Raw genomic sequence first — 26,099 nt, 5'->3', positions numbered from 1 at the left:
AAAGCTGTTGCCATAGTTACTCTGTACATGATCCTGTGCCATGTATCAAACCAAAACTTGAACCAGATTAGAAGCTGCAGCGTGGAAAAAAACAGAAAACGAGGGTTACAAAGTGAGCAGGAGGGGACGAGCTGACTGAGGACAAGCTGTCCCTCCTGTTGCTCCGGCCGGCAGGACCGACTGAGAGACGAACGCATTGAGGACAGCTACTGAGGGAGGAGAAAAGAGGGGAGGCAGAGAGACAGAGGAGGCTATTTCAAGCTTAGCATGACGCCTTTTATGACCTAAAAAGTGAATTTAGAATAGAGAGGGCCGATTTCGCCCCCGCCTACAGTGCACTAACTGACAAACGGTTGACATCCAACGAGGTCAAACTAGAAAGTCAACAAGTCCATTGACATCAGTCTCTGGTCATTAAAGCCACATCACAAGACCACTCACAGATGCTTTGAGGTTAGCGAAATCACGTTTTTTCTTGCTACACAGGCAGGGGAGGGGTGACCCAGAAGATTGCTATTAATGCAACGCCGTCCCGTCCTTTCCATATTCATAAGTGAAAGTGCTGATTTAGAGGAGCGGAGAAAATGCTGGAGAAGGAGAGAGGCTGGGAGGAAGAGATTGAGGAAATGAAAACAAATAAAAGATAGACGAGGAAAGTGAGAAATACTGAACAAAAGAATCAAGACCATAAGAAGATGATGATTCTGATCATGAGTCTGGGCTGAAAACATCACTGCAGCTAAACATCGCACCGGCCTGCGTTAATGTTAGAGAGTCACTTGTTTTCTGACCTCTTTGTTTCAGCTATTGACGCTAACAACAGAGAGCAACAAGCTATCACTACTTTATGAGCTAGAACTACATGGTCATTTTCATTATTGATTAATCTACTGATTTTTGTGATCAACTGGTTAATTGTATGGTCTATAAAGTAAATATGGACAACTGGCAAGCCCAAATCTGTGTCTGTAAAGATGAATCTTATAGAAGAGAGAGCCTACAAATGTTCAGCATTTTTATTTGATAAATTACTTGTTACAATAAACAGGGTTTGGTTAGGAGCTTTATTGTCTTCATCTTCACCACAGTTTTCTAAAGCTGCTGTTCATTTCCCGTCGATCAGCTATTTATTTCAGCCCTGACAGAAATGTCTTCATATATTTTGTCCACTTCTCAGTGAAACAATAGCTGGAGCATTTCTAGTTTCTGTAATGTGACGCATTTCAATAGGATATGCAGACAGAGTACAGTTAATCAAATCTTTGAGGGGTTTCATTTGATTTGACATGGAAAGCATGGGGTCTGTGGAAAACCACAGCATGTTGGAGTGGGACACCACCAGCTATGCAGGTACAATCTTCACTCACCTGCAGGACGTTGTCAGACCAGGAAAGTAAAGGAAGCAACTTCTTTTGGAAGCGTGATTATTTCACCTTTTTGCCAACCTCCATCCAGAATCCTTCAGCCCTTGACATTGTTCTACTAGCTGTAGGTTATAGTTAGATTATGTGAGGTGTGTTCAAGTGAATGTTACTTGTTAGTTTGAATTAACTGAAACTGATTTTCTGAAAAAGTGCCCTATACTCTTAATATATACTCCATATACCCTATATAAATAGTGAAAAATCTGGCATTTTTAAAATATATTTGACGTGACCTTTTGTATTGTAATTGTATGGTTTGTATATCATGGACATAATCATTGCAAAACTAGTGCACAACTATTTCACTTGGAATGAATAAAGTTCTTCTTCTTCTTCAACAAACAAACTGCAGCTTTCTGGAGAATCATCAGAGCTGGCACGGCAACCTTTTCTATTCTGAAATATTTCTGTTTGAGTCTCTGCAGTGATCAATAAACTAATGAAATCCCCAAATTGCCATTTAAGTAAAGAATCCTCCTCAATCTTTTAAGGCCGTGCCGCTCATACCCTAAATCCTGCCTTTAGCCTGCTCATACTCCCCCAGCTGTCCCAGCAGATGGTCTGCAAGCCCCCCTAAACACACACACGCGTGCACACACACACACACACACACACACACACACACGGCACTGCTCTCTCAGTAAACATACCGACACACATACACACACGTCTCATTCATGCTGACAGCTCAGACCCAGGTGACAGGAAGAGAAAGCAGGAGAGAGACGGGGATAAGAGGACGGGGGGTGCGTACAGGAAAGAGCGACGGATGAGGAGGAGAGAACGGAGGAGAGCGCCCCGCCGAGGGAACAGGAGACGGATGTGACATGACAGAAAACCAGACAGCCTGTCTTCACCGTCCTCACCGACAACGCAGAGCGGCTTTGAAGTCAGATTTTACCTTGTGCCTCTAACGCTGCCTTCGCTGACCCAGTTTTGTACGACTCACCGAGCCACCGCACACTCTCTCAACTGTAAACACTCACAGATCCAGTCTCTCATGTTTGAACTGCGGGATGAAACGGCAGGAGTCACAATCACTCCATTGACTGTTGCCTCCCCTGACCATTCTTCAAACCTCATAAACTAAAATGATGTGCGCGTGACTCTCACGGTCTGGGATCTCACTTCCTGACAGAAGGAAGCACAAGAGGAGCGCGTTTGTGTGCAGCCGCCCTCCTCCTCCCGCCCCTCACCCCCTCCCACATGCTCACACACTTACACAGCTCGCCACTGACTTTGCCTCATGAGCGTGTTGATGAGGAGCCTGGTACAGGTCGCGACCCCTCCATTCACCGCAGATGGTGGCACAAAGACAGGCGGAGGGCTGAAACTGATCCCCGATGCTCGACTCTCCTCTGCGACGCACCCCAAACCAGAGCCCCGCAGCTGCTGCAGGGACCTTGTTGACGCAGATACCCTCCCCCTCCAAAAACCCCAAACCCAGACCAAAAGTCTAAGACTCGTAAAACCCACAAAAGCCTCACCGGGGATCTGGGATCAGCTAGCTGAACATACACACAGAAAGAATCAGAAAAGTGGGAACACACACACACACTCTGGCGTGGCTGCCATGCGCCCGGCGTCTGAGCAAGAACAAAATAAGTCATCGAACATAAAAAGCAACATCACACTGATTCGAGTGAGCTGACAGTTCATTTGATGTTTGATCTCGAGATACCAGAAATCACAGAAACACTCTGGCTGTTGACTGTCTATAACACCCATTGTTTTTGTTTTGTACTGATTTTCACTGATATATGTAACAGGATTTTTTTAAAACCTGAACATTAGACTGAACATTATAACCTTGATGAAGGTAAAATGACTGAAAGAGAGTTGTATTAGACTGCATTACTTTAAGATAGGTGTACCTAATAAACTGGCAACCAAATGCAGGTTACCACTCTGCCGATTTCACAATTAATCAATTAGTCGTTTTGTACATAAAATTTCAGAAAATAATAAGCCGACTAACATTTCTCAGAGGTCATGGTGACGTTTTCAGATTTCTTATTATTTCTGACCAACAGTCCAAAACCCAAAAATATTCAGTTAACGATCATAAATGACAAAGAAAAGCAGCAAATCGTCACATCTGAGCAGCAGCAACCTTTTCACGTTTGCCATTTGGTTTGAAAGATTACTGAAGCTCAATTGATTCTCAAATAGGTCACAGCTGATTCAGTTTTGGTCAATCGCTTAATTCATTAATTGACTACTGGCTTCAGCTCTAGTCACCAAACAAGAATTTGGCTTTCTGCTGCAGGAAGACATTAACGGTACTTTTAAAATTCATTTTTCATGAGTTTCTTACATTCACAGATTCGTTTTGGCCACAGAATTCTCACTTCACTCTGAAAGCTTTCAGCCACATCTCATGGGATTCTTCAGCATATGGAGCTACTCAGCTGCTGTGTATTAACAGTATGTGTTCACATCACAGTACTAGTGCACATGGGTACATACTGTATATATGTGTGTGACTGCATGAAACTATGAATGCCTTTGTAGAACTGACTGTCTGTGTTTGTGTAAGGACATATATATGATGTGTGTGAGTATATATGATATATTGTATTTCTGAAAATGTTTTTATCCTGATTTTAATATGGACTCTTGGGAAACTTGAATCTCTTATAGCCTTGAGCTAAAACAGATCCAAATAAACAAATGCAGATGGTTTAGTTTGTTATCATGTGACCTAAGTGTCTAAGTCTGTGTCATAATTAGTGGCTGAAAGCTTCAGAAACATAAAGTAAGAGGACCTAAACTCCTTTTTGAAGAATAAAACCCTAAAATAATGAGTCTGAGCTATGAAGATGCCAAAGATTTGGTGGATTTTGGCAGAGGCACAATGAATTTCCACCGGGGACAAACTGTGTTTGTTTGGACTTTTTTTTTCTCTTTTTACGTCACTCAGTGTGGTCCTGGCAGGATTTGAAGGATTAATACTTTGGGAGACCAATCACAGCAGACTGGGTGCTGTCTCAGCAGGCAGTACTTACAACAACACACCCACACTTGCTCACACACACACACACACACACACACACACACACACACACACACACACACACACACACACACACACACACACACACACACGCCCACCGACACAATCAAAACAGTCTGCCGTGTGTGAAAACTTGCGGGTTGTGCCATTCAAATGAAGTCTGGCAGAGATGGATGTGGGTGGATGTGAATCAGATTTATAAACAGCGACGACAAATAAGGTTCCGAGTGATAAATGTGATAAATGTCAGTGTGACTGATTCATTTCACGGCAGTTATTCAGAACGGGGCGCAGACTCCGACAACTATGACAGTGATAAATGCCAAGAATATGATTTGCGTAATTGTTATGCTGCATTAATAGACTTGGTTTTAGCCGGGGTCTTTGACCAGGAACAACGAGACCGATGCTGTGCTGCTTATTCCTGTGACACTGAGAACTGAAAGGCTGCATGTTTTCTCTCCACACAATCACTTCACAATCACTAATTAATTTCTCCTCTTGGTTCAAAGTCTCTGAAGCTGTAGTGTTTTGTTCTGATGAAACTGTCTCATCTTATAACAAACAAACAAATAAATGATCAGAATGTGAAAAAAGTTAAAATCTAAGTTAAAATCTTTGCATGTTCACTTGTGAACCTTGAGCTGAGCTGAGCTTAAAGACGTACCACTGCGGCCCAGAAACTACTGCTGTTTCCTCTGAATGCATGTGGTCAAAATGATGTGCGGTCTGGTCTAGACTGAGCTTTCAGAAAAAAACTGAACTTAGCATTAGTATTCAGCTTCAGCATGGGTAGTATCTCCAGGTCACATCATCACAGATGAGGAGCAGTGAACGTGTCGACTCTGAGAGATGTTTTAATGAAGAGAAATCCTGCCCACAGGTCCTGAATCAAAGCATCTGATGTCCCTGAAACCACTGAGCGTCTCCTGCTGACCACTTCAAAGACAACAGAGAAGGACGCCACGGGACACAATTAGATTGCCTGGTGAGAAAACAGTGTCTGGCTGTGGAACTGACCGTGTGAAGTGGTCCACCAACATTCCCACCAGCTCGCCCACTCGATCCTGGTTGGGGCACAGCTCCCCTCGCTGCAGACACAGCAGGACGTCATCCTGCGAGGACGTGTGTAGCGCCACCATCTGGTCAACCCCGCTGGTTACGCTCAGGCCTGTAAACTGTGGAGAGAAACACAAGCACAAGGTCAAACACCCACACAGCACCACCTCTAACAAAATAGAGGTGAGAGAAAGATGTGTCGCTGTTTAATATCCTCCAGTCTTCATGCAGGTAAAACTCGTCTACACTAAGAAGATTGTGGCTTCTTATATCTCCACCAGCTTCACTTTCCATGACAGACAGACACCCAGAAGAACAGTGTAGAAAGGATAAAACTGACATTTAGATAACATATTGTAAGTAACTAAAGTAGTAATCCACTTTACTATATTTATCTGACAGCTGTTGTTAGTATCAAAACGTGAAAACTACATTAAACTATATCATGTAGTTAAAATGATCTCCAGCTCAACAGTAAAAAGCACAGATTGTCTGCATAACAAGTACTTTCATTTTAGATAATTTAAGTACATTTCACTAAAAATACCTGTGTACTTTTATTTCATTCTGACTGCTGCATCTGTAACGGAGTATTGTCTAAATGTTGCATCACTACTTTCAGTTTAGTAAAAGACCAGTCCTGCCTCTGGGCTGAAGGACTGTGGTTTTCAGTGGAACGTGTGAGAGTGCTGGAAATTAATTTGTCTAAAAATGTCAGGGATTATCACGTCAATGTATAATACCTGTGAATTTAATACAGTGCAGCACAGTATATCCTGGATAAAAAGTCACGCCATGAATGAAGCCAGAGGATTATTACTGCTCAGAGTATGTAGGGTGAGAGAAACGTGCATGTGTGGAGGTGCAGCGACAAAGTCATGAGGTGTGACCCACATGGACTTACTGACCTCAGACCAGTCAGGGAAGACGGAGTGAGATATTTGGCCTGAGTACAAAGAGCAACACCACAGGGCATACATAAATGTAGTAAATAGTATGTTTGGGTCCAAAATGTAGTAGAGTGTAAGTACAAGGGAGCACAAAAAGTGAAATAAGTGAAGTAGAAGTACCTGAAAATTCTACTGAAGTGCAGAAGTTGAGTAAACGTAGAACAGTATGCATGAACAGTATGTATGAGCCTCGGACAGAGAGAAAGTGAGGTGCGTCACAGATTTTAAAGGGAATGGGAGACAGAGTGGACTAAGCTTCTTACGGCCCCCAGCACACACAGGTTAATCCAGCAGGGATGGCCGTGTGCAACACCGTCAAGGCCACATTCTGGTACAACCTGTCCCTCCAGGGACAGGAACACTGCAGAGGCTACTCAGCTGTGTTCAGTCATTTACTGTATCTACGAAACAATACGATGAACTGACAGATTTCGTGATTTCAAGTGGTTTTTTTTATGAAATTAATGAGTATATGGAGTACGTAACTTTATGGAAAAGGTGTGAGGGTTTTTCTTTCAATTTCTGAATAAATTGAGGCTATAAAATGTCAGAAATCAGAAAAAAAAGCCAATTGCAGTTTCTCGAGGTGTAATGTGACGTCTTCAAGTTGCTCACTCCACAAGCTCTATCCCCATTTAATGGGATACAGACTCTGACTTCTTGAGTTAGTTTCTCACTGTACATGTAAACAGGATGGTGCCTTTACTTTCTATCAAAGGACCGGATTCTTCTGATGCAGTTCATCCTCTGTTCTAAGCTGAGGAAGCGCTCCAACTGTGACTCACAGCACGTGACTCACAGTTGGAGCAACACAATCTATGGGGAAAATGAATAAGACTTATACATGTGAAATAGTTCCTCCCACTTTGCAACTCCATGCGATTAATCAATTATCAAAACTGTCAATCAACTGAGTACTTCAGCTGTAGCACCTGTTATGTCAGGATGAGGTTTTCACAGAGATGTTGGTTGGATGGATTCAAGAACCATTACAGTCGCGCTCTCTGCTGTGATGGTCTGAGACCTGTGTGACTCTGCGGTGTGAGGGCAGAGCTGCGCTGCTTCTTTCAGGCTCTATTCTCTCTTTCTGACCTGAATAAGACTCATTCCCCTCAGTCTGAGCAGCAGTGCTTAATGGCATCAGCTATCTTTAGCTGCTCCGCTGCTGCATAATGATGGTTTTTAACCCGCTGGCATGTTTGGAGCTCTTTCGCTCGCTAAAACCACTGCTGGACGTCCAGCTGTGCTGACTCATTATGTGATATGTAGGTGATGCCGGTCTTTACACAGAGCTTCACTGAATTTACATTGTACATACAGTAGAGAACAAATCTATACCAGGACAACACTTCATTAGTGTTTCACTTAAAACTGCCGGTCACGTATAGATTATGAAGCCAAAATGGCAAAAAATACAGTATATATTGAATATGACAGAAATGTCTTAAAGCAAACAATGGCACACGTCTACTCCCTGGTAAAGTACCGGTGGAAACTTCATAAAAAATCCCCAAAAAATCTCCCATCATAAAAAACAAAGTTCTCTGTGTTTAACCGAGGAAACGCCCACCCCATAAATTAAACTGTATTTCCTGTTCCTAGAAAACTATATTCTTATTTTATTCTTAGTCATTTCTCAGATAAAAAACACTTGACAGATCAATTAACTGACTGAATCCTAAACTAAATCCTGCTTGTGTGAGAAATACATCAAATGAATTTCAAAATTATGTCAAATGACATAAAATTATAACAGAGCACCTGTCACTAACTAGCTCACTACCTACAGTGTTGCTTTCAAAGCAATATAGCTACCTACGTTATTTTGTGGGGTTACATGAGAAAAATGGAACATCCACCATGTGGGAGCAGCTCTGTGCTGCTCAGTATTTGTTCTGGGAAAGTTTACATATCAGCCACACAACACAAGGCCGTGTTATTTTTGGTTATGTTTGCCAACTTTGGTGATCATCATCCCCCACACTTTTTCAAAAACAGCGTATGGACAACAAAGCATGTTTTTCTGGTTGCAGTTTCCTTAATTTCATGTCGGCTTCATGGACCGTCAGCTGGTGAGATGACTTTTTGTCTGGGAAGTGTAGCTTTAGCCTCAGTCTTTTGCCATAATATTGTATATAGTTATCCATCATATTTCCATTTTTTGCATCATTTTCTCACTACAAAATGAATCAGCTAGAAAAAATAAATAGTGAACTCACAGGGTTAGCGTAAGATAACTAAATAACACTAGCAAGCTATAGCTGACAAAACCTGTTTCCGACATACTGTAATTTAAAATTGGACAAAATATAGAAATAAAAATGCTTTTTTGCTAAATTCTTAAATCAAGTCCTCGCTGTCTACAGGTCCCTTCACAACATCCTGTTTCATTTAGAAACACATCAAACTGAAAACTATTTCAAAGGACCTTGAAGCGTCACATTAAATAAAGCTGTCATCTACTGCTTCTACAAAAACACCCAACATACACACTCATAAACACACACACAAACACACAGTGACTGACCAACACACCCTTCGCGGGCTTCGCTCTCCAAAACAGGTCAAAAGCCCTTTGAGCTGAAAGGACACGACATTCTCTTACTGTGAGTCCTCTTATTGCTCTTGTACTTATTGATGGATGGCAGTGACCAAGGTCAAACCTGATGGAAGTGTGTGTGTGTGTTTGTGTGTGTGTGGAGTGCACAAAGTGTACAATTGAGAGGACACAGTAAAAAATACAGGACAGCTGGGATAAAGTACAAGGGGTCTGACCCACATTGCTGGTAGCTGTTAGGAAGTGGAGCTGCTACTTGGTGCTGCACAGTGTGTTACTGCCTCTGTTTCTCTTTTAGTTTAATGTTAATTATCTATTAACAGTTTACTTCAGGGTTAAGACCTGGTTTTAGGGTTAAGGTTAGTAAAGACACTCCACCAGTTTTACATATAAAGATGAGTTTACTGGTCATGGAGGACACTACTCAACCAGTTTTTTAACCTGAAGCTTCCAGTACATATGGAACCAGATGAACTGAACTAGAAAAGTTAATTTTGCACACTCCTGTTTGTGTTTCCTCTACATCAGAAGAACTGTGAAGATTAGGCAAATTAAACCAGTGACAGAATAAAACATGTCGACGCTTTGAGGAAACATGAGGAGCACAACACAGAGTGATTCTGTTGTTCTCTGTATTTACTGCTGCATGATACTGATGTTTGAAGTTGTATTTAGTGAATGAATGAATGAAAAGGGGAAAGCAAAGGTGGGAAAGAAGACTGAAAACAGCACTGTCAGCCTCCGCAGTCAATGATCTGCTGAGTATTTACCTATTTTTGCTATGGAACAAATCCGGCATGAAAGTATCAGCAAATTAAGTTTTATTTCTCTCATTCATTGTCTTTGTTTCCTCATCACTGCCTCCACTCTGTCATTCACTTTCTATCTCTCTTACCCTCTTCTCGTTTTTAAAAATGACTCACGAAGCCGACAACAAAGTTTAACTACAAGGAATGTCTGACCCTCATCCCCATATCAGTACAAGTGTAGTTTGTTTGACCAAACAGTCAACTCTGCTCCGGAAGTCTCTGAAAGTGCTACCTTCCTGGCAGGGACCTTGGCTACCTGGAACTATCTTCCAGGAGCTAAATGTAGTCCCCAGTTCCCTGGTTAAAAAGGCAGGTTTAGTTCCACAAAAGATTCTTGGCTCCCTGGGAAAGTTCGTGCAGTGGTAACACCCTAATAGAGGTTTTAAGATGTGGTTGTTTACCAGGCAGGAAAACAACCACAACCACAAAAAGACTCAGTGAGGGAAATGTCAGATCCTGTGTTTTTGAGGGTTGACCTACATTAGGACCAAATGTCAGGATATCTCTGTGTTTTGTTTGTTGAACTCATCTTTTATCTTTAATTTCCTTTTTCACTTTCAACAAATCCACAAAACCCTGAAGAAACCGAAACAGCTGTAGTGTGATAGTCCGTAGCGTTATGCCTCTATTATATATTCTATACAGAACCTTTTTGTTTTCCTCCACAACACTGCGAAAAACACAATAAAGTGCCATACGAATGCAGCTGGGGCACCTATTCCTGCACTGCGTTGAACATAGCCAGCATACTTTCAATCTCTGAGGACATCATTGACCTCACTCAGGGATGTGACTCTATTATTACACTGCTTTGCGAGTTGAGGACTGAAGGTTGAGAGGAATAAACTAAACCGGTTGTGCTCATAGTGAAGAAGAAAAACGTCACCCTAATTCAACAGTATGGGTCTCACTCTGTGTGTGTGTGTGTGTGTGGAGCTCTGTAGCTTTAGATTAAGGTTGGAGTGTGGTTGTGCGTCCCTGAATGAATGCGTGAACCCTCATGTGAGTACTTACAGCGTCTAAAGGAAGCCTCTTCAAAACCTTGTTCTGTTTCTTTGGCTCCAATTTGTAGACGTACTTGTCAGTGACGAGCAGGCCTCGGTCTGTGCTTTTGTTGAATCTATTCACCTGAGAGAGCAGAGGAGGGAAACAGAGAAGAGGAAAAGGATAAAGCTTCACTTTTGCATATTTTTATTTTCTGTAAAAAGCCTTTTCTTGCAGCTTGTAGGATCTTTTGGGTTATCACTACTCTCAATTCCAAAACAGACTCTCCTTGAGGAGCCGCAACACAAACGAAACAAAACAAACACAGGACCTGGTGGGTTTGTCAGTGCTGGAGGTCGTTTTAATTCGCTTTATTAAAGCCCACATATCTTCAATAAAGCTAAAGCTGCATGCTTAGTGGAAGCCCTCTCTCTACAATCCCTGATAAGGAAAATGTGGCTACTATTATCCACAGGGAGATGATAACAGCAAGTTCAGCATGAGGTTAAATAATAATCTTCTTAAAGGTTAAGAAAATTGTAGGAGTGAATTCATAATTCAGCTCCTTTCATGATTAATCCTCTGATTATTTTTTATCTCATTTCTTTATATTGCTGTCTGAGAGGGCTGTGTTCACCGTTGGAATATGAAATCTTGAAAGACGAGCTGACACAAAAGAGAGAACCTGCGAGGGGGTGGAATGGAGAACACTGCAAAGCGAAGAGGAAGAAAAAAAAGAGTAACTCCTCGTACAAAACCGTCATTTTTGTTTCACCATGTTCTTTTCCCACGTTCTGTACCTTCCTACAGAAGCCGGAGAAGAGGACCTGGCTGTACTCGTCTTTGTTCTTCAGCTCCTTGGACACACGGATGAAGCCGGAGCTGGTCTGAGGGCAGTCTCGCACCTGCAGAAACGAGAGGCCAGTGTTATTACAAGAAGCCAGCTGATGCCGCCAGCGACAGCGCAGAGACGTATGGGAATGTATCTCGTCGCTAGTCGTAAAACTCTGGGTGACCTCTTTCAGCCTCCTCCTGGTCTTTTTATCGCTTTAATTCCATAAGCAGCAGATCAAAGCTTGGGGCCTCGGGGCGGCTGCTACCAGACACGGAGTTCGACGTTAAAGAGGGACAGGGAGGCTGATACTGGAGCTAAACTGCCTGATGAGAAATACAGTCGGATGGAGCAAAGAAGGAAATCTAAAACTGTGCTGAAGTCTTCCTCCTATACAGATTGTGCCATATATCATGGATGTATTAAGAAATGTATACCAGACGCATAGAGAATGCTCAGTAGAGTGTCTCTTCACGCATGAAGGGGGAAAAATAAATTAATCATACATTCTAGACTTCACAAATTGTATTAGAATTGCATTCAATTTATTGATTTCTGATAATATATTGTCCTAATGAGCTCACACACCAGCAACATCCCAGCACTGATTTCTAAGATGAGCCTGAATTCGACATAACCAAATAAACTTGCTGAATCTTGTGATGTTGTTGAAGGTTGTTGAGCTACAGCAGCGTCAGTCACATATAAGTCACGATTCAGGCTGACTGCATGCCGCATTACATGCACTTATCTTTAGGTCTTTGTGCTAGTAACAGCAATCACGTGAAGCCGGAGCCCTAAAGGAGGGCAGCGAGTCACGGGCCGTCTGACAAACTAACGAGGGGAGTGACTCAGGACTCTGCAGCAGTCATGCTCACGCTCCCTCACGCTGGATTTCAAGCCTCAGGCCACCAAACACCCTCAGATTAGCTAGTAAATGAGCCGACTGTGGGATTCATTAAGGAAGGACTGTGTTCACAAGCACCATCCTCCTTGAGTCACGCTGTTTACTGTGAGGCTCGTCACATGCACCGCATACATTCACAACAACAGATGATTTTCTGTGATCCTATACACTGCTGGTCATTCACGTCTTGTTAACTGTGATAAATTCGAGTAAGAAATTCTGCCAGCTGATGGATTTTCCCACTTATTCTGTTGACAGGAATAAGCATTTTGTTGCCACACTGAACTGTTAATGTTCGTAAATGAGGTCCTCTAGTGGTGACGACTGCTTGGAAAATGCTCTCTGTAACAAAAAGTGAGGAGAAAAACGAGGACAAGTCACAATACCTCTGTTTAGGGTATTAGAATAAAAATTATTGAAAATGGAAGGCTGACTGAAAATGACTATATCATTTCATAAGCCTGGACAACAAACAAAGCCAAGGCAACAAAAAATGTTGCCCTGACTTCAAACAAAAACAAATTTCCCACAATTATAAACCCTTCATGTATTCAAGAGTAAAAAGCTGCTTTCCCTCATTATTAACCTTAAAAATATCCTGCTATCCAGTTAAAGGTATGTTTGTGTTCTGCACTTACAAAGGAGGAGGGTACAGGGATGTGGTCGATATGGCCACAACAGGGTTAAATTTTACCAAAATCAATGTGCACTTACTAGCTTTTTCCTGGAGCTTTTGGCCACATGCTCAGGAGTGATCAAATGACTTAAGTGTGGTACTTTGGTCACATGATAACATGTTTTATTATTTTACGTTACGACACCTGGTTAGGCTTATTCCTGATTAGGTTCCATTCACTGAAGGAGGCCATTGGATCCAATCAAAAGCACCACATCTGTGATAAGTTTGTTTACATTTGTTGTAGCTGTTGTAACCCGATGTTTAACACCTAACCTGAGTTGTACACATTATATCTGGTGCTTCTCCATATGCAACAAAATCTGTATTGTCCCAGTTAGACAAACTATAAACTAAATAAATTAGGGCTGAAACAATTAGCCGAACAACAGAGAATTCAACAATTCTGTTAAATCGTTACAATCAACCATTTTGCTGGTTTTTCTTAGTCTTTTATGATTCTAATCTGAATACCTTTGAATGTTGTAAAGCTGCTCAGACAAAACAAACTTGTTCTTGTGTGTTAACTTGAGGAAATTGTGATGGGAATTTTTCACTATTACCTCACATTAAATAGACTATTAACTGATTAATCAAGAAGTAACAATAATTGATAATCAATGATTATAGTTGCGGAATTGAAATGAATAAATAATTAATTCATTTAAGAGGCTACAAACTGAAACCTTAATTGATTCTTTAAATTGATTTATGTTAAGCAAACATCAAGAGTTATCATTGGATCATTTTAACATGGTTAAGTTCATAGATGGAACTCCTGAGTACCCAGACTCCAGTTCATGTGTGATTCTTACGTTGGCCAGGTAGTCCCTCTCCCAGGCTCTGCTCACTCCCCAGTCTTTCCTCTCTCCACTCAGAGCAGTCAGAGCTGCTACTTTGGCCCGAACCTCCAGCATGTCAGACGGAGGGATGTTCTTCACGATCTGCCTCGCCCACCACCTGACAACAAGGGATGAGAACAAGACAGCATGTCACATGGGTGGAGTAATACATCAAAGGTGCAATAGAAAACAATGCAGTAGGTGGAACAGCTTCATGATTAGGTCACAAGGGATACCTCATCTGCAGTACCGAAACACATCCTTGCTGATCTATAACTCACTCACTCCGTTCAGATAACTCACATTATTCTGTAGAATTTAATAAATCTGCCAGGAAGACAAATTATTTTTCTTGTTTCAGATGCAAATCAATGTTTTAAAGGTAGGTGAGAAGACAGACACCACTCATTATGTGCCGGACTATTTCCTGGCCAGGCACAGTGACTTCCTGGAGCAGTTTCTCCCTGTTTGCAGTCTATGCTAAGCTAAGTTAACTAGCTTTTAGCGGTAGCTTCATATTTACCAATCAAAATATCAAACTATTCCTTTAAAGCATTTAAGTGTCATTTTTTTCCAATATTCAAAACTGATTTATTCTTATTCCTGATTTATGTCATTTTGCTGACAGTTTGTTTAAAGTAAAACATGGTTGACAGCTTAAAATTTTACATGCTTTAGATTGCTATTGTTCTGGTGTATGAGTTTCATTCTGTGGGATCTGACCTGCGATGCAGCATGACTGTGATGTTGTGAAACTGGGACAGAGCTGCAGGCGGGGTCGGCCACTCCACGCTCTTTCCATAGTCGCCCATGGTTCGTACATTAGCAAACCTCCTCTCCACCTCCCAGAAGTGGGCCTTCACCTTGTAGCGCTTATAGCAGCCCATGATGGCATAGATGGCCCTCATACGCCGGCACCTCGTACGAGCTAAAGCCCCACGCCACACCTGTGAGTTTTAGAGAAAGAGGGACATGTTAAAGACTTGTGCTCCAGTTAAAGAACCAGACTTCTCTGCAGAGTCATCAAAGTAGGTCAGGAGAAAGAGAAAGGCGAAGCGTATTTCATTGAGCAAGTGAGGTAATTGACTTTAATGTAACTGTGCTCTGGATCTCATTAATTATCCCAATTATTGTTACAGGAAATTAGGATTCAAGCTGGCAGATGAATTTCAGTCAAACATAACCAGGAGCCACATATTCATGAAGCTGAGGCAAACTGCAATCTCCCCTTTGAAACCCAGAGGCCTGCGTTTGAAACTGGAGAAGATAATGTTGTGGGTGATTAACTGTAATCACATGATCCGAGCTGCCTGTGACAGTAATTCAGGTCTCTGTGTCAATTACTTGGACTATTTAGATCAATAAATCCTCATCAAAATACAAGCATGACATTAATAACAGTCATAGAGCTCTGACATTTTTATATTTCAAACCATGTTGAGGTTGTGGACGAATACTAAAAGTGGCAACGACGACAACACTGAAAGCACATGATGTGGTAGAACTAATTTGGCTGACCTTCTGCAGGAAGAGCACCAGGATGGGGATGAGGGCGGCTCTCTCCTGTTCTAAAGTGAAGAGAGACCGCGGCGTTCGGACAAACAGCTTGGTGTGTCCGTACGCCACGTCGTCCTGGAAACCGTGCTGGGTGACAATGGTCTCCACGGCCTCTCTGTCTGAGGCCATCAGGTGGTGCGGCCAGGTGTACTCACACGTCATCTTATACCTGCATAACATTCAGGAGCAAACTCAAAATTAGACAATAGAAAAGTAGTCTGGCTTTCCTTGATTTTGCCAATTTTCTTCAACTCAGACAAAAGGGTCTAGTTTGTGCTTTCTGTCCACTCTGCTTTTTAAGTTCAATGAAAACTACTGCATGCAACACTGATAATGACAACTTTAGTAGCTTTAAGTAAAATATGATCCCAGTGGCAACTGCTGGAGTACTTCGGATATTCTGGAATAGTTTTACACCCCTGGTGTTACACTGAGCTGCTGAAGTTGTACAAAAAGACTGTGTTTTTCTCAACTTCCTCACAGAGAAGTTTACCAAAGGACGAGTTGAAACACTGAAGAAGTCTTGCTTCATAGAGCTTCTTGTTCTCTTACCGCTGCAGGAAGCGAGCATAGGGCTGCCTGTAGGCAAAGCCTGCCCTGCGCACCATCACATTCTCCATCAGGCCAAGGTAGGCCACCTGGTGCTGGCAGCGAGCGTCGTCAAATAACACCGGAGACTTCATCTCGTTGGGCTTTATGCATCGCACATAGTAAGGCTCCTAAAAGAGAAAAGACATGCAGGTAACTCCTCGGCTGACTGTGTTCCAGTGTTGCTGGGCTACAGGACTGAGAGAGATCACATGAGATCATCTTTCAACCAGAGAGCACCAAATGTCGGCTTTTATTTACTGTAAAATATTTTACTGCAACCAGCAAGGATCGATGAAGTATCGCATCATCACTTTACTGTAACTGGCCAGTGCATCAATTTACAGACAGATATACAGTAATGCTGCAAGGAAGGATGCAATGAAACACTTCAGCTGCAATGAAAGTCCTGCTATAGCACTTACACAGTGTTGCAGATTTCCAACACTTGGACTGATTGGGTCTTTGTATGATTGAGGCAATATTTTTTCATAAGATTCTTGATTCATCACCTGCACAAACTTGTATTTGTTTTTATTTGTCTTTATTTTTGCGTGTTTTTAACTGCGTTTTCATCACTGCCGTGTTCATCACTGCGCAACTAAATAAACTCCACTCAGCTTGTCAACTATGACACAGCTAAAGCCAAGCTGTATCTGACCTTTCAGTCTTGCAGAATATTTCAACAGACGCTACAGTGAGCAGCTGAGCCTCATAACACATGCAGCACATCTACTTATTAACAGCACATTTAACTGCACATTACAACTTTGAAGGCGATAAAACCTCTAGTGTGGAGTTATGGCTGGACGCCTGCACCTTGACAGGGATCTCTGAGGGACACGATATCCTGTCAGAGAACACAGCCTGCTGTGTTTTCACTGTCTCTCACTCTCTGTCCATGAAAGATGAACAAGGCAGAACGAAGTGAGCACTTTCTGAGCGCTCCCAGACACTGTCGTCCATCATATCAATGATGCATGCGCATGTGTGCCCCCAGTTTCAACTTTAGCAGAGATTTAAGAAAAGAGTCAGCTAACGGGAGTTGGGAGTGCAGACTGGGCACAGGTGCTTCTGTGCGGCAGCTGAAGAAAACATCCGCTCTTTCAACGTGACCTGAAGTAAAAAAAAAAACAGTTGTCAGGGGAGTTTCCTTTCATTTTACCTCAGCCACACTGAGGTGAGACGCTACAACAGCCTGACAGCAGGCCATCCCAAAATAACAGCAGGAAATGTCAGACTTCAGTCTGCCAGATGAGGCCAGGAGAGGTGAGCAGCACATTTCGTGGTCCACCACTACCTCCCCCTCACCACCTTCCCAACTCCACACGCAGTCAGACAGGATGAGGACAGGCGACCTACAAAAACTGTGACGCTCTGACACCAAGAGCACATTGCTATGTATACGTTGAGCCTGCGCCCTGCTTCTCGCTCCATATTTTGTTGTGAATAGTGACGAACTGTCCTCCTGAAAGAGATGCTGCACAGACACATTGACAGCCTCAGAATAGCCGGTGACTCATACAGGCCTTACAGGGTCCAGAAGAGCCCAAACTGGTGCGCAGCATCCTCCTGATGGCTACAGCAACATAAATTGGGGGGGAGGGGCAATGTTGGCACTAAATACTAACTGCAACATGGAAATCTGATCACATAATTAAGCCTCCAGTGACAGCTATTATTCCATACAAAGCAGAAGCACAGAAACTACATGTTTAGTCAAAATTGAGTTCTCTGTCATAGCGTCTAAAAATATTATGCCATTGAAATGTATAATATCTGTGTGAAAAACAGAACTACAAAACAGAGGACAAAACCAGGCCAAACTACAGTAACTGCACTCTGGCTGTGTAGCCAAGCTCTTTTCTGTAATCAGAAATATTACTTCTGATGACTCTTGGTCATTTTGTTTGCTACTTCACATCACCCAGTGAAGCAGTAGCGACGAGACGATACAAAAACAGCTAAGCTCCTGCTAAAGTTAACTAGCTTAGCGCAACTCTAACTAATTATAGATACATTTACATTAGAGATACAGTTAATTTCTCTATAATATCAGCCTATAAAGGCAGAAAATGAATTATTAAAAACCTTCTGCTACACAGTTTGCAGCCTTTTCTCTCAACTTTATAGCTTCTATGGTAACAGTTCTCTGCCTTTTGTAGGGCAATGTTGCGTGGCACATGCCAGAATTCAGTATCTTTAATCAGACTAAAAACCATGCCATCCACACATTCTCCCAGCGGAAGAGAACAGGAAGTCAGTCTTAAGCAGAAACCACTGACCTTGCAGGCCAGTTTATCCACCAAGGCCACAATGGAGTTCTTGAAGAGGGTGGCTGCGGTCAGAGGTCGCTTGGTGACCTCTGTGATGCTCAGCTGACCATCTGGCCACATCTCCTTCAGGACTGGGTTGGCACTACGAGCGAGAGAAAGAAAAGGGGCCAAAGAGCGAAGACAGGGCATCAGTAACTAGGCTAGCAGAGGTGTGATGTGGGATACATGGTGAAGAGGAAACTCATTTATACACTTAACCCAGTTACTGAACTGTCAAGAGCATCGTGATGTTGGAAAAGACTGGCAGTGAAGACTGCGTTTGGCACCTGTTGTACATGAGACGCTTGAAATCTTGGAAAAGCATGTCCTTGTTTTTGTCCAAAAACCCCTCGACAGAATATCTGCAACAGACATAGAGAGAGAAAGTGAGAGTAATCAAGAGCAATTGGCCAAAAGTAGTTCATGAGAAGGAGGACTGAGAAGCACTGGGAGTGAAGTGAAGTGTCAGAAAAATAGTCAACATGTTAAAATTACATGAAAAGTCTGACAGAAAGTAGCACAGTTCAAACAGTCGCTAAAAGGGTCACTATCAGTACCCGTTTACAGACTCCAGGCTCTGCCCCAAATGATTCACAGTCCTCAGGCCAGAGGATCAGAACAACAGTCGTGCCGCTTAGATGATTTACAAATTAGAAACATAGTCAAATTCCCACCACGGCTCACGTTTTGGACAAAAACACTGAACTGTCTACAAAATAATCTGTCTGCCTTTTTTTAAACTGCTCAGTCGGTTTTGTGAGGCATCAGTGGGAGGTCACGGGCGCACTGTAAGGCACAGTTACATAAGCCCTGCAGCCCCGGGGTAAGAGCCTGCTGTAGTGTAAGTGTTGCCTTAGATAAACCTCTCGCTCTCCATTCTCGCTCACATCGTAGCAACAACTTGCACAGTGTGGATGCTTGGCTTAAAAAATGCATTCAAATGTCCTGCTTTGTACTGAAGTATTATCAGCTAAATGCACTTAAAATGTCAAAAGTAAAAGTACTCAACAGAAAAATGGCCACTGTGAGTGATGTATTATTGCATATTACATGATGAGACTGTTAATACTGATGCAAAAATGTGTACACAGCATTTTACCATTGTAGCTGGCAGAGGAACTACTTTATATACAGTTAAGTAGTTTAATCCAGTGGTTCCCTAAGTCCGCATCCAGCTCCAAACAAAATGAAGATTTTTGGGGTTGTAAGATGATTAATGGATAATGAAAAAACGGATTTCTACAACACACATTTGTGTTAATTTTTGGGGACTTTTCTCTAGTCTTGGCTTTTTTGAGAAGTCCTCAGGGCTCAAACGGTTATTTAAATGAAACCATGTGAGACGTTTCGAGGGGAAGATCACACACCAATACACCAAGGCTGAAAAGTTTGGAAGATATCAATTTAAATATATATTCATAGTGTATTAAAGTCTTACAGGCTAGAATATTAATCTATAAAGTAACTACAGCTGTCAAATAAATGTAGTAGAGAAAAAAAGGATGATATTATATATCCCTCTGGCATGTAGTGGACTAGAAGCATAAAGCAGCATAAAATGGAAATACATTACAGTACGTGAGTATTAAGTACTAAATGTACTTAGTAACTTTCCATCACTGCAGTAACCCACACCATCTTCCATGCACACATTATTCTACATATCCCTCTGCATTCCTCCCTCTCTAACAAACACACAGCATGTCACATGTCGTCTGCTTGGCCCTGTTTGTCACTGTGTCCTAGTCTGTCACATCTGGAGGCAAAGAAGCAGAGGCTGGCTATGACAGATGTGTCCCCTTGGCTCATGGGTGCCGAAAACCACCTGACCAGATCCCGGGAAGCTCGCCGCAGAGAGACAGAGTGTGAGAGGAAAAGAGAGAGCAGTCAGAACGCACAATAACAAGCCACAGCAGTCAGTTACAAGGACAGGATGGGACAGTGCTGGGACAGGACAGACAGGAGAGGACATGCAGAGATAAAGGCTCTCCAGAGGCAGGAGGGAGATTTAGAGGAAAGTATATTTAAGTATGAAGGTCAAGGCTGGTGCAAGGAGAGGGCTGTGTTGTACAAGGTTAGAGGGAGCACACGAGAGAGCCGGGCGACAAAGATGTGAGGTTTCTTGCAATATAAAGTTGTGCAGTAAGGGAACATGATATATTTTATGGCTGCTCAAAGTGCTGCATGTGCAGGCTGAAATACTGCAGGGAATTAAAATGTGGATGGCAAAGAGAGCCAGGTGAGAGTTGCAGTATAGAAGGAGGAGGAGAAAAGGAGGAAATAGGATGAGGAAAGAGGAGGAGGAGGAGTTGGAGGAGGAGGGAGCGAAGTAGGTCAAAGCCTGTCATAGTGGTGGTTCAGTGAGAGTGGAGGAGGCGAGGGAGGGGGAGGGCCGGCGGGTGACGAGGATGAGGGTTTATTTAGCCAGAGTCAGGATAGACTCAGATGGGGTGAGATGTGACGGGGACGATGGGGGGCCAGCGCCACCAGGAAGCAATAGACGAGGGGTGACAGCTCGGGTGGAGCGACCCCGACGTGGTCCTGAGTCAAGCTAAGGCGGGGTGACGGGGACACACAGGGACAGGGACAGCCATCTGTCATCACCACTGCAGCTCTCTCACACATGCTCCTAACCAACCCGTCATGCTACCACTGGAGGTGCTGGAATGTAGTGGACCCTTCAAACTTTAAAAATACAATACAATTCTGTATAATATTAAATATTTATCACTAAATAATCGACAATCATTTGTTTTGTGGACAAAACAAGACATTTAAAGGTGTTTTGGGAACATTCCTGACATTATATAAACCAAACTATTAATGGATTGATCAAAAAAGAATGAAAATACTCTTTGTACTCTTTCTATAAGATATAATATCATAACTCTCAGAGGGACCATTTTTACTTTTGATATTGTGACATTTTCCTGATAAAACTTCCATACTTTTACTTAAGTATAATTTTCAGTACAGGACTTCTACTTGTAATGAGTATTCTACCAGTGTGGTGTTGGTAGGATGTGAATACCTGCTCCACTGCTGAGCGTGGACATGGGGAGGGCAGTTAGGCAGAAAAACGGTGCTGTAATTGTCTGCGAGAGCTATCTTGTGCTTCAGAGAAGGATGAAATTGCTGTGTGTTTCTGTGTGTGTTTGACATCGTGTTAGCCTGGATTTCCCCGAGTCAAAGAACCTCAATAAACCCTACTCCACTTCTCCTTGATTACTGTTGCTGCTACATCTTGCAGAGCCAAAATTGTCTCATCAGCTGGCTCCACCCGTCCCTGCCCTCCTCCTCCTCCTTTCGTGTTCCCTTGACATATTAATGTCCGTCCCCTCGCTAGATTGAGGGCAGTACACGTGAGCGGTGGGGATCTTCTGGAACCAAAGGCATGATGGGTGACTGCTGGCCAAGGGCCTCATCTGGCCACTGTGACATTTAAATCCAGTGAACACATTAAGGAAGCGGTGCAGTGATGGAGAAGGAGACTGAACAAACTGTTTGATCTCTAGTCTGTGAATCGTAAAACCAAACGACCACTAATACAAATATAGAAATAATATAATAACAGAATATGAAATTACTGTACTTTCAGAATAGAACAAAAGTTAAAAAGCTCTAATATGCAGATTAGTTTCATAGCATTACATGTGATTTATGATTAAATTAATACTAGAAATTCTATTCTAATGGCTCAAAAACATCTTGTGTTTGAACATTTTTCAAGGTCGCCCCACCAGACCTTTCCCTTTATCGACTGTGAGTATCTAACAGACAAAAATTAACAAAAGGATTTTTACACACACATTTTCCTAAATTTAAATTCCTAACAAAGCGATAAAACTTTCATTCGAACTACATTTGCATCTCAGATCAGAGCTTCCTGATAATAACATGTCGAGTTTTCCCTAAATCATATGTTCTATTTATCTGGGATTTTATTCTACACAAAAAAAATTTAATTTATTCCATTTGTTGCGAGATGTGCATGTAAAAGATCTGGATTACTTCATATTTGTGACACCAGCTGGAAAATAGTGCAATCAAAGGATTCAAGGTGTCACCAGCCATTAAAGAGAGTGAAAACAGGAAAACAAAGTATGAGTTATACAATGAAAATCAAAGCCGCGTGATGGCCTGTTTTGAACATTTATGACCACTGATGCTGTAAAACAGATGTTAAACACAGATGAAAGCGTTTCCGCTCCGTCTCCACAACAACATGTGAGTGTTTGTGTTTGCACGTCTGGCTGTGCAGGTGAGTGAACGCACTTTCTGTACACAGGTGAAGAGTTTCATCACCCGTTTTCACATGGATGAGATGTACAGAACATGTTCAGCTTACAATTCACGTGTACATACGCATTGTTGGAGTAAGTGACAACATTCAGCAACTACATTTTCCATTTGGATACGAGCAATATACTGACTTCTCTTAAAAAGGAGTATATGGCTCACACATATGAACCCTGTCACTGTTTCAGAAACAGTCTGACCCGGCCCGAAGCAGGTGACTGCGACTAAGTGCGTGAATGTGTGAGCGACTCACGTGACGTCTCCAGCATAGTGGCGAATACGGAAGTGTTTCTGAAAGTCCATGGTTTTGTCTGTGGGGCTGAGCTGGAAATGAGGGGGGGAAACTGTGAGTACAGAGCAAACAGTAAAAGATAACATAACATTTACATAGCACAGACGTCAGTTTTAAGAGGAGGGAATGATGGCTGCAATTTGGAGCCCCAGTGTTTGAAAAGCATCTTATGATGTTTACATCATAAACATCTCTAAAGGCAGAACATTGGAGAAACTCTGCTCTCTACTGACTGCAATGCAAAACTGCACTTGTATTATGGTAAATCTTAAGCTGCACTGAGGTATGGAGTGACCCTTTGTTCTTGCTTGTTCATTTAACATAAAAAAACTAAATCAAAACAAGCACATAATTGAGAAGAAATGCTTAAATATAACATATTTTTGACTGTATAATCTCATTTCTCATTGAATTGTGGGTCAATGCGAACCAGCAAAATACAGTGTTAAACTACTTCATAATTTTCAAGAGGTAACACCCAAAAAACAACTTTCTGCTTCCAGTTACTAAGTCCCAGCAGTTTAGAATTAATTCATTTTGACGTAATGATGTGAATTCATGATAACTCATTTACAGCTTCTCAGAAAAGTGCTTCACCAACTACAGCCCATATGCAATGACTTCACTGGTTTTCTGCTTCCATCTGTCTTGATCTGCTAACAATTACAAGCACAAAACATCTCATGCTTGAGATTTTAAGCAAGTATTGGATCGCTTAAAATCTTTCACTTTGGCAAATTATCCTAAAAAAGCAAATGTTAGCAGCTCCAGTTTGGGCTGAAAATAAGATTTCCTCATTCATGCTTTTCAGGGTGAAATCTGAGGAGGATATGTCAACAACAAATAACCACTTCCTACCAACTAGGTGAAGTTGCAAACACATTTTCAGAGATCCCTTTTGAAACTTTAACACCATTTTCATTTTTTCTCGTAGAGCAGCAGCCTAATAATGTGCGTGGGAGCGTTTTAAACAAACGTCTTCTGAAGATGCATAACAACTGGTAAACGTCTTGTTCATAAGATTTACAGACGTTTGACAGCTTGAAATGTTGATTCTTCAGGAACAATATCACATGAGAGGGAGAGATGAAGTCTGACGGATGATTATGTGATCTGCTCTCACCTTGCGGGAGGTGTAGTGGGGGTGCTGGGCCAGTTTGGTGTCCATGCTGTCCAGGCAGACCGTGTCGGTAACTTTACCAACAGTGAGGCAAGCCTCGTCCAAAATGGAGATGATGCCTTTGTGTGGCTGCTCCACGAGATCCACAATGATCTGGTTGTTGAAGTAATCAATCTGTGTACAAACAGCATGATCGCTAAATTGTTTACTAATCGAGTTGTTGCATGTTAATTTGGGCTCTTGTGTGTCTTTTTGGCATGTGTCGGTCTGTTAAAGTGCATGCTTATTGTAAAATGGCCTTTGGCCTATCACCAGCATCATCTCCCACAAACTATCTATCTATTTCCCACAAATAACTTTCCGTAGGAAACTTTTTAACATTAGCAGAACATGAAATGTGTTCATATATTGTATTTATTGAGAAAATTATTGAGAAAACTCATCTGCAAGTGTGTAAGGCTACTGAAAACACTTGAATACTGTTAGGGAAGATTTGGTCAGATAGTAAAAACAGACATCTATTAACTACCCTAACCTCCACACACTCACTTATCACTACACTGTATGACCATCCAAATATTTCCTCCTGAACGTCTATATTAAATGTAGAACAGCTGAGTATCAACTGACCTGCAAAGGTGGCATCACACCTCTTGCATATTGCATGTGTGTCATTGTTTGTGTGTGTTTCTCACATGTTGCCAAGTGATGCCCTCTCTCTGGTATTCGCCTTGTTCCTGTCTGAGGATCAGCTCGATGAAGAGCTGCTGCAGCTTCTCGTTGCAGTAATTGATGCAGAACTGTTCAAAGCTGGCCGACAAAACAGGAACAATCGCTTGAGCAACATCGTCAACAATGACTCATTTCTTTCCATTTAAATGACATAATCCAGCGGACTTCACAACACGATGATGCCAACCTGTTGTTGTCAAAGATCTCGAAGCCGTAGATATCCAGCACGCCAATGACTGTGTTTTTCCCATGGAGCACTGGGTTGTAGTCTTTAACTTCAATGACACTGTTGATGCGGCCTACAATCCAGCCGAAAAGTCTCTCATATAGAGCCTACAGAGAAGAATTAAGAGGGGATGTGTTTAACAGAGCCAGAGATAAACACACTCTGACAACTGTGAAAACTAGACAAAAGAAAAGCGTGTTACAGTGATGATGTTAACATCATTTTCTGCTGTAAAGAGATTAATCTACTGATTTGTCAAAAGGATGTGGGGTGTATAATTTGTACAGTAAATACACACATGGAGTAGGTAAAAGTACCTTGGCGAAAGCGTCCCGTCCAAAGCAGGCTTCCTGCTCCGTGTGTCCCTTCTCGATGACCTCGCCGCCCCCAGTGGCCACAGTGCGGTACAGCAGGCTCTTGCTAACGCTGTCTGGATCCGTGTCTGTCAGCTCAGAGATGTGGTTGACGGCTTCCAGTCCCAGGATCTGAACGCTCTCACCGTCACTCTCAAACTGCGTATTACCCTGAAAAACACACAGTCACAGATATACAACAAGGAACTCATCACTGTTGATGCTTTTTGTGTTGGTGACACAAGAATCACGGATTACTCGGATGCAAAATCTAAAATACACACAGGTGGTGAAGAAAATAATTTTATATAATTTAAATCATAGAATATATGCTTTAACTTCACCTATGTCTATGAATTCATGCTAAAACTTACCAACAGAAGAATGCAGGACAGGATCTGATAAACTGAGTTAATCTCCTCTTGAGAGAAACCGATCACTTCCAGGGCACTCATTACCGCTTTGTGGCTCGATCGATCATTGTTGGAGGTCTTAAAAGAAGGATTTTGTATTAGAAAAGGTTTTGCCAATTGATCAGTGCAAAAAAAGACATGAGCTGAA

At 42.2% G+C, this 26,099-nt stretch overlaps 1 protein-coding gene across 1 annotated transcript in view; it reads right to left on the bottom strand.

The window, feature by feature from the left end:
- Positions 1-26,099, bottom strand: part of myo1g (myosin IG) — a 43,301-nt gene that overhangs the window by 10,054 nt on the left and 7,148 nt on the right. The window contains exons 7-21 of the mRNA XM_041954999.1: positions 25,913-26,029; positions 25,503-25,709; positions 25,147-25,292; positions 24,923-25,037; positions 24,231-24,401; positions 23,069-23,139; positions 18,804-18,878; positions 18,487-18,619; positions 16,166-16,332; positions 15,575-15,782; positions 14,780-15,003; positions 14,030-14,174; positions 11,600-11,704; positions 10,830-10,943; positions 5,461-5,618 (exon numbers count right to left, since the gene is read on the bottom strand). Of these exons, the coding sequence (XP_041810933.1) occupies positions 5,461-5,618; positions 10,830-10,943; positions 11,600-11,704; positions 14,030-14,174; positions 14,780-15,003; positions 15,575-15,782; positions 16,166-16,332; positions 18,487-18,619; positions 18,804-18,878; positions 23,069-23,139; positions 24,231-24,401; positions 24,923-25,037; positions 25,147-25,292; positions 25,503-25,709; positions 25,913-26,029 (2,156 nt within the window). The remainder of the gene's footprint in view (positions 1-5,460; positions 5,619-10,829; positions 10,944-11,599; positions 11,705-14,029; positions 14,175-14,779; positions 15,004-15,574; positions 15,783-16,165; positions 16,333-18,486; positions 18,620-18,803; positions 18,879-23,068; positions 23,140-24,230; positions 24,402-24,922; positions 25,038-25,146; positions 25,293-25,502; positions 25,710-25,912; positions 26,030-26,099) is intronic.

This window comes from Chelmon rostratus, chromosome 16 (assembly GCF_017976325.1).
Source record: "Chelmon rostratus isolate fCheRos1 chromosome 16, fCheRos1.pri, whole genome shotgun sequence".
NCBI classification, from domain to species: Eukaryota; Metazoa; Chordata; class Actinopteri; order Chaetodontiformes; family Chaetodontidae; genus Chelmon; species Chelmon rostratus.
Note: the sequence above shows the minus strand (reverse complement) of the source record. Positions and strands in the feature narration are given on the sequence as shown.